The sequence below is a fragment of the Athene noctua genome, unplaced genomic scaffold, assembly GCF_965140245.1.
Source record: "Athene noctua unplaced genomic scaffold, bAthNoc1.hap1.1 HAP1_HAP1_scaffold_31, whole genome shotgun sequence".
Lineage (NCBI taxonomy): Eukaryota > Metazoa > Chordata > Aves > Strigiformes > Strigidae > Athene > Athene noctua.
This window is the reverse complement of record NW_027437536.1, coordinates 1,569,677-1,583,119: the sequence shown is the minus strand read 5'-3', so window position 1 is coordinate 1,583,119 and position 13,443 is coordinate 1,569,677. Positions and strand designations below refer to the sequence as shown.

General features: G+C 46.0%; 1 protein-coding gene across 1 annotated transcript in view; it reads right to left on the bottom strand.

Moving 5' to 3' along the window:
- LOC141974107 (dedicator of cytokinesis protein 1-like) overlaps positions 1-12,141 on the bottom strand; it is a 53,626-nt gene extending 41,485 nt beyond the window's left edge. Inside the window, exons 1-2 of the mRNA XM_074933396.1 lie at positions 12,058-12,141; positions 10,900-11,356 (exon numbers count right to left, since the gene is read on the bottom strand). Of these exons, the coding sequence (XP_074789497.1) occupies positions 10,900-10,927 (28 nt within the window). The 5' untranslated portion in view covers positions 10,928-11,356; positions 12,058-12,141. The remainder of the gene's footprint in view (positions 1-10,899; positions 11,357-12,057) is intronic.
- Positions 12,142-13,443: the final 1,302 nt, after the last annotated feature.

Genomic DNA, 13,443 nt, shown 5'->3' with positions numbered 1-13,443 from the left:
ACATAAATCTTTCCATGGTATTGTGAGTTTAGGTATTTTATGATTTCTTCTCCCCACTCCTTTGAATCAATTTGAAAGTTAAAAACTGCTTTCTTCAGTTAATGGAAGGTATTAAGCATGACAGACCCTGGGAGAAACCTTTATGGGCTGCTGCACCATTGTCTGAGGATTTTGTTAGGCACGGTCAGAAAAAGAATGATGGCTTTGCTTTCCTCTTCAGGCAGTGAGATGTCATGATTCGCAATTAGAGGGTAAGAAACCTCAGCTTTCTCTCCTGACTGTCCTAAAAGAAAATCAACAAACAGGAATGTCACATTCTGTCTTCACAGTTAAACTTCAGTTCTCTCCTTTGCTTGAGAGTTCAGCAAGGGACCACTGTAACATTCTTTCCCTTCCTCCTGTTTCAGGATCTATTTTGACTAACCACTTATAGCAATTTGCAGTTGTCTTTGGACTCATGTTAAATGATTTAGTGCTGGGTTTCTTGGTAGCCTGTGCCTGTATCAATGTGCTATAGAATGATACAGCTCCTGGAGCACATTTGTAATTGAACCGTAGAGCGTTTTGTGAACACTGAGGTAACGTTTGGAAGCCTGTGAAACTCAACAGGGTTCTGATCAGAGAAAGTTTACAAGGAGAGTGTGTGCTTCAGATAAAACAGGAAAATTAAGGCAGCCAGTAGGAATCAGCTGGGCCGTCTAAACAGGGCACTGTTCTGTGGAGGCAAAAGCTGGCTTTTGGAGTGCACTGAACGTGCTGGAGGGGAACAGTTAGGATGGTGAAAGCAAGAGTCTGTTATGGTCGAGAGAGTTGGGGTTGTTAATTATAAGGACTGACAGAATCCCTCTCACGATGGCAAGAAAGGGACAGAAATCCCAGGGCGAGGGGAGAGAACCAGTGGGACAACCAGCAATGCTATCAGTGGGAGGCCTGGGGTAGGAAAGAGAGCTGCGAGCAGCTAAGAATGGAGCCCTGATGACCTCAGCATCCTGGCAAAGAGGGTGGCAGGTCATACACTGACAAGCTAATGACGGCTACTGATGGAATCTTAAGCAAAGGCTGGAGAGAGAGGGCTCGGGGAAAAAGCTCCAGGGGAACAATTCCCTTGCTTCCAGGTTTATGGTCAGTGATGTAACCCTCTGCTCTGGCAGTCCTGGCACTGTGAGCAGGATTGGCGCAGCCCTTCAGCTCCGTGCAGCATCTGCCTTAGCGTTCCTGCCGGACCGTCACGGACCCTTGGTGTGACCTACCCTCCTTCCCCATTTTCACATTAGTGGCATTACTTGTTTTCCTTCACTACTGAAGACATTTTTCTTTCCCAGTTTGGTGGTGTGCTCTTTACTGCTGAATCTCTCCGTGCTGCTGCCACTCATGGCAAGTGCTGAGATGACTTTTAATTCGTGCTGTTAAGTACATACTTGAATTTAAGTGTATGACTGAGGGTTGTGTGGAATGGAGATGCTGTAACTCTCCCGTTCCAGGGCGCTGTTGCTCCAGCGGGCATTACCACATGCAAAGAGACTCTGCAAGCAGGGCAAATATGACTCTAGAGTCCAGAGCAACCCTTTGCTTCTTACTGTGAACAGCAGACAGCGAGGATTAGGAAGTTACCAGGCTAATCATCTGGATGTGCATCGCCCTGGTAAGACCGTGTGTTTCTGTTCTCTCTGCATGTTCCACTGGGCTGGGAAAGCAGGGAAGGGGTGCCTCTGCCCCTCCTTGAAATGGGCTGCTCCTGGCTGATACTCAATTGCCATCTTCAGATTCTCTTTCCTCTCCCCTCTCCCTTTTATATAGCTTTTTATATCATACTATCCCTGTAGGTCCCTCCTCTCCACACAGAACGCATGCTTTTGCTCTTCCCCCATTCTCTCTCATTTACCCGTCAAGGACAGACAGTGTCCATTAAGACCCTACTGACCGCTACTGCTTTCCTGTTTCTTTGTCTTCCCTGTCTGACCATATTAACCCGGGGTCTCCTGCCTTACGTGCCGCTTTGGGAGCTGCTCTAGCTCAGGATTTTCTAAGTGCACAGCACAATGGGATCTCACTCTGCTCCTCAGGCACCGATAGAAAACAAAATTATAAACAAGCAACCGTACAAAAATGATCATAATTTTTGCGGGGATACCTCTATCTAGGAAGTCTACCTACAGTAAGAACAACTTGAGGGCAAGCTCTGCCCCCTGCTCTGTGGAAACACAGCACTGAAGAGATACTGCAGGTCTCTGGGTACTTGATAGCTACCTTCAGGATTCACAGGGAAATCTTGTACCCTAAACCCAAACCAACACCCCGGAGACAAACTGCCATCGAGTGTATCGAACCCTATGAAGTTAGGACTCTCAGTGCACCGTGCTTCTCCCCTCTGTCCTCTCAGCCTCCCAGGAAAGCACAAGAGAGCATGACTACCTCTAACTGAAGATGCTTCCCCCCAGTACTTCTCTTTGGACTGCATCCTGCTGCTCTGCTTTTCCCAAGGAACTCTGCAGTAAAAGCGTAGCAGAGCCCTTTCTGTCCTCCTCTGTCCCCCCCTGTGCTGAGCCCCTGTCTGTTTTACAGGGGAAAGGCGCGGTTGTTGACATTTCAAACCATTCTAAAGCAGGACACACGTCCCCCACTCGAGTTGGTTCTGGCAAACCACATGCACCACCGGAACTTTTATATTAGTCCCTTGTCATCACATTGCTTTCTGAAAATTAAACACAGCAAATACTTGTCTCCTTGCACTGACCTGAAGTACTTTTTCATGAAGAAACCCAATTGATATTTTTTGATTGTGAATCTGGTCTTGTATAAAAGGGATTCCACCTCCAAAGGCCATAATTAAAACCCTGGAGAAGTACGTCAAATCGAGAAGGAGCCATTTATCCAGTCAGTTTTTCATCTGCGAGCTGAAGGAATAAAGCGTAATCAGAAACAGCAGCTAACGTAGCAGATGTAATCTGCTTATAGAGATGAGCATAAACTACTCAGACCTAAAAGGACCCCTTGATTTCAGCAATTCTGCTGAAGCTCAGCAAGTCATCCAGCTCTGTACCAGAAACTTCTGAGTGTCTGCCCCTACAGTCTCCTGGCAACTGTAAACGAATCTACATTGAAAATTCTAGAGGAGAAATTTTAAGTCCTGAACCTGACTTGAGTTTCAGCCTCTTTGTCACTGAGTTTTAAACGGGAAAAAATAATGTTAAGTTTTTAAATGAGCCTTGCAGACTTCTTTCTCCAATAAGCCAGTCACAGCCGATAGTTTCTAATTCAGAGCCGAGAGGCCACACTGAAATGGTGACCTGCTACTTCAGTACCTTTCTAATAGTTTGTTCCTTCTGAGACAAACACTGCACTTACCATTATAAAACACACTCTTCCAGAGATTTTCACGTGGGGAATCACAGGACCTTCATTAAGGGAGACAGCAATGATTCACCTGATGTATCTGGTTTCAGACGCCTGGGCACATCTTCCTCTTAGTCTACATGACACTGTGGTCTCCAAGGGAACCATTTAGTACCTGTGTGGCTTCTAAAATTCATTCTGCTTTCTTCCTTAGGAACTTCAGCATTCTTACCTTGCTGTGGGAACTAAGTGCACTGCGTACCCTCGCCTTTATGGGCACAATCAGTAAACAAAACAAAGCAAAGCAAACCAGCACAAGCCTGTGAGAAATAAGTGCTGAAACAGAGAGCAAGTTTACAAACTAAGTTCTCTGTTGCAGGCTGCAGAAAAGAAATGAACTGCTCATACAAGCGCCATGTTTATTCTTGCTTCTAAGTGCTGTACAGATACTAGGGTTGTACTCCAGGTTCTACATTCAAAGCAATGTTTAAGCACTGGTTTTTCGAATTCTTTCAAACTTGCAAGGATTTTTCTAGAAGCAGTTCTTCTCTTCTATCTAACTAAAGGTGGCTAGGACCTCTGTCAGCTGGCAGCTTGACAGCTCAGACCGGGACAACTCACCCAGGCCTTAAGGATCTCTCCTGTCCCCTCGCAGTGCCGTGGGAAACCATCAGAAGCAGCACATGCAGTTAAGAGAAGCTCTGCCTCGACAGTCTCTCCTGTCTCCCTGAAGACAATATGAGGAACCGTCAGCTAGTCGCACAGGAGGGTAAGTAACCTGGATTTGCGGTGTTACAGTATTACCTTGTTGGCTGTTGAGACAAAACAGGCTCCAGCATGGGGCAGCACTCAAATGTTTTTTCACTCCATCTGATCAAAGGTTCTGAACTAATATTCCAAAGTATATCAACAATCCTTTCCTTCACAAACTGCAGGAGCAAGAGAAATACAGCTCTCCTTACATTTTCCTCTGTGCCTGATGAACAGAATCTTGATTTTACTGGAATTCTTCTGTTGCCACCAGTCAACTATTGATTTTAAGGATACAGGATTATCCCTGATATTCACCCTTAGAAGACAGCTAGATTATATGCCCTGAATTTATGGATATTACCAGATTCATATACTTACTTATTGTGGGCTGGGAGGGAAGAAAGAGAGACAGAGACAGAGAACGCAACAGTCCAAGGAACTAGACCCACTCTCCTACATAAAATAAACTTCCCAGTATTTAAAGGCCTACAAAAATTAAATTATGTCAATAAAGATTTGGTCGTATTTTAAACTAACTCCAGGAGAAATAGAGTCCACTTAACGTGGGTCAGGAGGAAGGACGATAGAAAAAAATGGGGCTTGTGGTTCATTTAAAGCACAGCCTCAAAAGTAAAACCTGCTGGTTGCAAGTGCTATGAGTCTGAGCTTACGTGGTCGTAATCTTAACTTTACAAATCAGGAACTTTATGATGAAATGGATCTCTCTGTTAGAAAATCCTCAACTGCTCTGTGGTCTGTGCAGACGTTATCTGATCGTTCAGTGAGGTCCTTGTGGTCTGTAAAAGTGGGGACCCTGAAGATCATCAGAGCCAAGTCTCTTCCCTGGGGCCTTTTTGCTCTGCTGACACCTACTGCAAATCTACCAGCACTACGCTCTCCAGAGCAGCAGTCATTGACTCCGTCAAAGTCACAGGCCAAGGGTCTGGGGCGAGCATCTAGTAATTAGTGTCATTATTCCCAGGATGACAGTTACCAGCTGCAGGATCCACTCAGCATCTTCTCTCAAAACTCGTCTTTCTGCAATGCTGAGGGTTCAATAGGCTCAATTACCACCGTTTCCCGGTTACGTTCGCTAGGGTATATTGTTTCAGATGCACAGGACGGAAAGCCAATACCTAATTCTGACCTTTACAGTAGCCTGTGATTAGAGAGGCTGCTCCTACAGCCATTAGCCACAGCATTCTGCTGAAAAACATCTGTCCTGTTTGGGATAGATTTGGGATATTTCTCCTCTTTCAAAGATGCTTACAAAACTAATTTCCTGGAGAAATAACATGGTTTCTTTCAAGCTATATTCTTCAACAACGCCCTGCTTCAAACTAATACACTGCATATATTAGTTGTACAATGTGATGTGTAAGCCTCTTTCAGCTAATGGTGATATGCACATGGTATAATTTCAAACCCGATTCTCCAGTTTTCATTAGAAAAAAGTAACACTGAGAAGAGTTACAAGGCTACGGTCTGTGTTTGCTCGGCAGTGTCCAAATCCTGCATGGTGCTGAGCCGAGCTGAAGTCCTGTGCAGTTCAAAGAAACTAGAATGCTTGGCATGTATTTGAATCAGACCTACGTCTTTCCTAAAGGAACGGAGAAAAAGAAATAGCATAAACGTACTTTCACCTGCTCGGGAAATCTAACACACCTCTCCTGTGAGCAGGGGGATAAGGTGTCCACAACAAACAAGGCTTTGATAGGACCTACTGCGAATTCATTTAATAACAGAGGGAAGCAAGCCTTTGATGGGAAGATTCTTCTCTAGATTTTGAAAACTGGAGGTGTTTTAAATCCATGATGGGACGAGTTTCCCCAAAGGCTCTAATAGAGCCTACTGATTCCAAAGAATATTAATCTTCTGCCAAATCAGAGCCCTACATTTCAAGGGGCGTAAACGATGATAAATCAGAAGGTGTCGTACGGGGAGACTACAGAAGGAGGGTTATGTCAGAAGGTAGGACAAGAGCTCCTCTTTCCCAGAGCAGTAAAGTCTGGATTATTGAAACAGGCGAAAGATTGTCTAGTACAAAAGCAGGAGAAGAGTGCGGGGAGCGTGGCATCGTGTCACTCTGACGTATTTCTCTCCCTTCATTCTCCACGAAGCTGACAGCAAGAGCAATCGGGGATGTCCTGCACTGAACAGCAGAGTTCAAAGGGTCAGAGGAACAGATAGATGTGTTCTGGAGAAGCTTTGATTCTTCACTCCTACTGTGCTGATGAGTCACAAATCAGAAGAGAACGTATTTTTCAAACTCTGTCAATAAACTGTGTTTCCGAGTGGTAACCTGCCCTTTCAGCAGATATTGCAAAGGGTCCCCTGGACAGTGCCTCAGCTGTGCCGGGGTCAGTGGAAGCAGCAGTGTTGCTTTGAAATGTGCTGCTAGACTGTATCTGTGAGCACTGGATGTTCTTCTTGAATAACCTCAAGTAAAAGGCTGAATCAATTCAACGACAGCGGCTGAAAAAAAGTGCAATGAGCCACATTATAGGAAAATGGGGAAAAGGATGCAGGATCTCCACTGAACACAAGCCGATATTGTCGGCAGTCTGTGGCAACACCCTTTTCATTTCAGTTCAGTCCCATAAAATTACCACTAACATTACAACTCACGCAGAACACAGATCAATGTAAAAATGTCACACAATTCCTCCAGATGGGACTTTTTAGTTCCACTAGATCCCCATCTACTTTTTTACTTGTCTAATATTTCATTACAACCTTCCATAAGTTAATTTTCTTTCCACTGACCATGTAAATCACAGATCAGTTTTCATTTCAAACCCCTGACCACAGATTGCTCCTGAAAGCTCAAAGCACATGCTTCAGTAAGCTCTCCAACATTCTTAATGCACATTAGAAAAAGGTTGTGTTCTCTTTAAAAATCTTTTTTAAGGAGTTAATTTTACCTTAAAGTCTGGCACGAGACCCAAGTAGTTGGTACTCCTCCCTTCTCTCCTTCCCCCGCCTCTAAAAGCAGGTACACTTTTGAAATGTAACCGCATGTAGAACTAAAAATCTTTCATGACATTGTTCCGAAACCAAAAATTCAGGCAAAAATACAAACTGCTTTAGATGTGCAGAAAGTGGACAGGATTGCTTAATCCCCACCCCCTACTGCAACCATGTACTGCTCTAGGGAAAGAAGACAGAAAAGGAGGAAAAGCATTTACACTTCAGCCGTCGGCTGTGCTTTCTCTGAACCATTCTTTTTCTCCTATTCTAACAGAACCTTTGCTTGGGCTAAAGTACATGACTCAGTATTGCTGATTTTACTTACAGAAGCAGCCACCCTAAAGCCAGTGAGATATGCCTGCGAGACCAGCAGGATTCAGCCTTGAAATCAATCTGTAAGAAAAGTTTTGTGGGAATGCCCGGAAAATACCCTGCAACGTATTCTCTGACGCGTTCTCTTCTGACGTTAATTTAAACGCAGCGCTCTCGTGCTCTCCCCTACAAATCTGTAAACGGACCCTTGGCAGACGGGACCTGGGAAACATGATTTCTAAGGCTGGTGTTGCTATCGTCCTGCTGAGAAACACAGGGCAGTCACTTCGCCACTCTGTGCCTCAGCTTCCCCATTAGCTGACGGGATCATTACAATGGCCATTTTTTATATTTAACAGGACACCCCAGTGCTTGAGCCGACATATGCATAAGCATCTGCTGAATCAGTAAGAGGCAGGAGGGACCCTGTGGCCATTTACCTCCTTTTACAGGCAGGCTGCGCTTCCTCACACCAGGAATTTCTGCTGTTTAATCTCAGATTGTTTTCACGGGTTCTGGGCACTTGAGAACCGCAGCACCAAACCTTGAAGGACAAATACTCCAACAGAGCCAGCTGGTGTGGTCGGAAAAGGAAGGGTTGTGGTTTTCTCTTGGAACACAAAGGAATGGTAACCCTTCCTAAGGACATGACCCAGATCACTCAAGTCTTACTAATTGATTAAGTGCAAGGGAAGAGAGAAGGGTGCGTCCTCCAAGTGTCTATTCTTTGCACATTCCTTGTGCATATGAAATTTGCTTAATAGGAGCCAGGGAAAACACATTTTTGTGCAAATGTCACAGCAGGAATTTACACATTCACGTTGACTTAGTGGGGATCACAACCATACAGCAACTGAACACTTTAACACAAATATATTTTGGGGGAAAAAAAATCTTATTTCTAGGTAACTGACAACTGAAGAATCGGTAATTTCACTGAATAAGTTGTACTGGGTAACTTCCGTATCATTAGTCACTCCATTTTACCTGTGCCTTGAATTCCTAAAGAGACTCATTTTCTCATTTTAAATGCTTAACATATCTCTTCTATGATTCCTGTGATTCCTGTCACTGAAGGAATCTTTTCTCTTTCCACAAGCAAGAGGTGTAATTGTTTTATCCAATCACCCTGAGGTCTGAAAGCCCCTGAGAAGAAAATCAGTTAAACGCATATATGGATCACAGAAGATTCAGTGGGATTATTCCCTTGATCAGCGTTTAGTATGAATTCAAGTACTCTGTTAGATCAGGACTTTTCTGAATTCGTACGCTAATCAAAAAGTCTTCAGGGTGTTGTCTTCTGAGTGACCTAACTGAGGTAGTTTGTGATGAAAAGGTTTAGCAGTTTACTGATGAGAGAAGAAGTAAAAGACAGCAGGAGAAGCTCCAGCTCACAGACGCTGTGGACACCTGGCTTGGCTGCGCTGGCAACCCAGGGACAGCAGGCGTGACAACAGGAGGAGTGAGATAGGTCAGAGAACAGCATGGAAACACGTCCCCCACTCCTCTCGGCCGACCAGGCCCGGTGAGGTTTAAGAGAGATTAAAGTTGAGGAGTATCGCCTGGTTTCGCTACGTTATGGAAGGTGTGGTGGCATCCACAGGTAGGGAACTGCCCCGGATGCTCCAGCAAGGCCCTGTTTGATCCCATGCTTCTATCTGCCAGCAACGGTTATAGCGGGAAACTTCTCACCTGGTAAGGTCACTGCTTGCAGAAGTTGTTTGGCAGCAGAGCTGCACCTTTTAGCTCGCAATTAGACGCCCCTGGCTAAATGAAGAGCAAAGGTTTCCCAGCTTAATCCCTACCCTCCAGCTCCGCACCGTGGGGTGAAGAAATGATGTAAGAACGGCACGAGTTGATGTTCCTGCAGAATACTACGTGCCCAGCCACTATAACCTGGAGCACTCCGCAGTGGAAGGATGCATTTTTGCAATGCCTGTTTCTTCATTGAGATTTCATCCCCCACCCACCCTAAAAAGCCACTTGCCCTTCACTCTGTTATATCGGCTTTTCCTCGCTCCTGTTCCCGCATTATTTTTTTAATCTCCAGTTCCCTGCTTTACATGCACTCTCAAATTTTAACGCAGCAGAATTTGTGCGTCAGTGTGTCATTTTCATCTGTGGTTTAGGAAGGACAGGTTCTTCGGTGCAGCCTAATGCTCTGAGAGAGACGGTATTTTAAACACTAAAGTGAAACCCGTTTACAACTGTGAGAAGAGAGGTGTGTTGACACTAAACTTTAAAGCAGGCACAAGGTAAAGGCAAGTCGCTGCTCCAGCAGGTGAGAGTACTATGCACGCGGTTTGTAAGGGAGTTTGCTTGACACACGAGCTGCCTCCTCTTTTTTCTGCTTGACAACCTGTAGGATTTGGTGCTTCACACAATTCACCTGGTAACCAGTAGTCACCAGAGCTTAATAACTAAACAGTACTTCAGGCACAGTGCAGAGAATTTATTTTTTAAAATTAATATTCCACCTGAGGAAAACTTTTCCTACCATTTCCATCTGCAAGAAATAAAAAGAAACAAAGAAAGAAATGGAAAAAGCTGAAGCTTTGATACTTCTGCTCACCCCTTTATCACTTTCATACCGGGCAGTCCCTCCGCATCCTTTTCCATTAAAGCTGTACAATTCAATTGTAACCTGCTGGCTAATACTTATCTTGCCATACTTGGTTAAGTTCTGTTCAGCAGCAGCGGCTTTCTGAGAAGCAATCAATGTAATTCTGAGGAGTAAAAAATACATCTGCATTTTATATCCTCTGTGTTTCGATTGAGTACTGTTTCTAACAGGGTGAGACCCAGAACGGCAGAGAATACTGGGGAAGAACAGGGGTAAGGTGTCTCGCAGAACTGCTTTGCAGTCTGATTTGAGACCCCAGGGAGGACGCAGCAGAGATCTCAGGGTAGAACTCTTGCAAGCATGGTACAGCTGAGACAACGGGGAGGATCCATACAGAGATGAACTTTTTGCCTGTGACTCTGGAGTCATGTAACTCCCTCAACAGCTCGGATGAGGATGGCACAACCTGACTGATAAAGCAGACCTTCCACAGCAAGAACAAGCATGCACGTCTGGGGCACTGATGGCAGCTGAGAAAACTCTGATTTTATAGTAAAAGGGATTTTTGAAAGTGATTTTGATGCAATACCGTGGGTTTAGTTGCCCCTGTTCATTCAGCTACCCTAATCAGCGGCGGTGAAACCTAATACCTGTCTTCATGTTGCCATTTGAAATTCTGAAGTGAACCGAGTACGGAAGATTAATCACTGATGACAGAAAAGCCTACTGAGTCATTCAAGTACTTTACATTACTGACCCACAGAATCTAAGATGCAAGCTCCAACCTGTTTCTATAAAAATGCGAATATCCCTTCAGTACCAAGTATTTAGAAACGATCCAAGTATTAACTTCCAGTATGCAGCAAGAGCAACATTTCATTGGAAAAGAGATCACTCGGTTTAAAAGAGAGATGAGGTGGAACAAACAGGCAAAAGAACCTATGAGAAAAATTCTAAACGTGACTTACCTTGCAGCTTTGGCAGCGGCAAAGTCATGATGCCTCCTGCTGCAGCTGGTGGTACCAGCCCTGGGATGCTGGTGAGATTCGCTGTAGGGAGAGTTCGGCCGAGTCCTTGTTGCCCCCCAGCTGCCCAGCCATGTTGAAGGGACTAAGGAGCGGCTGATTCAGGGCTGGAGTGCCTCCTGGCATCACGCCCGCTGCTCTGAGGCTAACTGTTGGGCTGTCAGGGACGGCTGTAACAAAACTCAGACAGCGAGCCTGTTTTACTGTGCATGGCTCAGTACCACACCCTTGGTAAGTCTCCTGGCTCGGGATCCCCTTGTGTTCCAGCCTAGACACGCACTGCTTCCCAGATCTGAAAGCGTAGGTTCTCACCGACGCAGACAGTTCTGACAGGCTTGGCCGGCCGAAGCTGTAAGCGTCGCAGTCATGTAGCGCGGCAGCAATCCCACTGGAACCTAGACTGGAAAATCCATCATGCGCTGAAGGTAAGTAATTCTGAACACAGGAAGGCCCGACTCAAATCAGCCTGCAAGTACCTAAATGCCCGCATATCCCCGATTTTTCCCGTTGTATAGGGACTGGTAAAAGCTGAAAATGCTGCAGTGACAATTACCAGAAACTGTATGGACCTGCAAAGCGGAAAAACATTGAGTATCTTCTTAGAGTGTGGCTGAACCTGGATAAAACTGTACAGTGATGTGGGAAATCTTTTAAAATGTTATACAGTGACATACTGTTATGCCCCCATTTTGTTCAAAAGAAAATAAATACCTGGCACAAAAGATAATGAAGTGCCTTTACTAACGCAGTAGCTGTGTGCGACAGGCAGAGCTGTCAGAGCCAAGAAGGCTGCATTAAAAATGCACAAGCTTTTTAATATTAAATTATGACATGTATTGAAAAAATAACTTCTGTAAGAAATTCAAATAGTTTTGCAAATAAATATGCAAAACTGCGTAGGTTTTGTTTTAGGAAAACAGACCAAAAGCTCATCTCTCCAAACAAATACCTTCAAAACCATACACATGATACATACATGCTCCCTTTCTGCAGCCAAACAGAATCACATTTTCGGCATTACGCAGGTCAAAGACGATCAGTCGCAGTTTTTTCTTTTCATTGAATCGCACGTCTTGATTCGTCGATAAGGAAGACACTGACCTGAGGCCCAGCAGGGAACGCAGGATGGGACCGGCTGGGTTGGGGCTGGTCTGTGGGCTTGTGTCAGGCAGCACTGTGTTTCCTCTGGCCTCTGAAATCCAAAGAGCAGATTGACTTTAATATCAAGCCTGAGGACTGGCACGTGGCCTTCTGCTGATGTCACGTAACATCGAGCTGAAAATGGTACGTTAAAGCGCTTCGCCAGTCACTCAAGCACTCACATCGCTTATCGGCTGCATACATTACGCTAACATTCATTCAGAGCAGCCAACTCACTCAGGGAGCTGCAAAGCTCTGACAGCAGTGAAACTGAAGCTGCCATCAGCCCAGCTCATGTGGGCTGCATTATACACCCATGTACATACAGCACAGGAGCACTCCGCCTGCGTGGGACCTGCCTTTGCTACGCTGAGGTCAGCATCAGCCCTTCTCATTTCTGAAAGCAAAAATTATCTGAAAAACAACCAAGTCGCATCTACTTTGTATCTTAATCAGGTATTTTCCTGTGGCGGTTCCCGAAGCAGCAAAGGCTGTGCTATGCACAGTCAGAAGGCACTATGAACATGGAAACAGGTACGCTTCCAAACGGCAGCTTGTTTTCTAGATCGCATGGGGGGTGAGCAAAATTCTGTGAAACCAAGGCTTTCCAGCATTTATTTAGCTGGTCAGTATCCAGCAGTGGCACTGTATGCAGTGCACTAACGACTCGCGAAGCACAGAACAGAGCCCAGCCCTGCTGGACTCTGCTGAGGCCTGCAACACAGACTGGCAAAGGGAAAAGAGAAAGGAAAAGGGCCTGTCAGTTACCAGAAAGTACCGAGATGCTTTCAGAACGACATCCCAGTCCTCCATTTCCTTCGGGTGAAGGGCTCGCATGGATTCACAAAGTTTGTCAGCGCTGACGGCACGATCGGGCCCACATTTCTCTTTGAAGCTGGAAGAATGACAGCAAGTGTCCAAAGCAGCTGCAAGGATACTGTGGTCCGGTCCCGGGGCGGGCAGCGCAGCACCGGGGTCCGGTCCCGAGGATGGCAGCGCCGTCGGGGCCCGGTCCCGGGGATGGCAGCGCCATCGGGGCCCGGTCCTGGGAAGGGCAGCGCGGCACCGGTGTTCGGTCCCGGGGCGGGCAGCGCGGCTCCGGGGCCGGTCCCGGGGACGGCAGCGCCGGTCCCGGGGATGGCAGCGGTCAAGCTCCTCCAACACACACTCTCTAGGAGAGGATTATCTTACGATGCGGGGAACCTGAGGCAGTTGCTGCCATGGGCTGGGCAGCGCGGGCTAATCCCCACAGCGAGCGCAGCCTCTGAAGTAGTTCCTGGGGAAAGGATCGGCGCGGCACGGTGGGATGACCTGAGTTCAGGTGCCAACGGCAGCGGGAAACTCCCC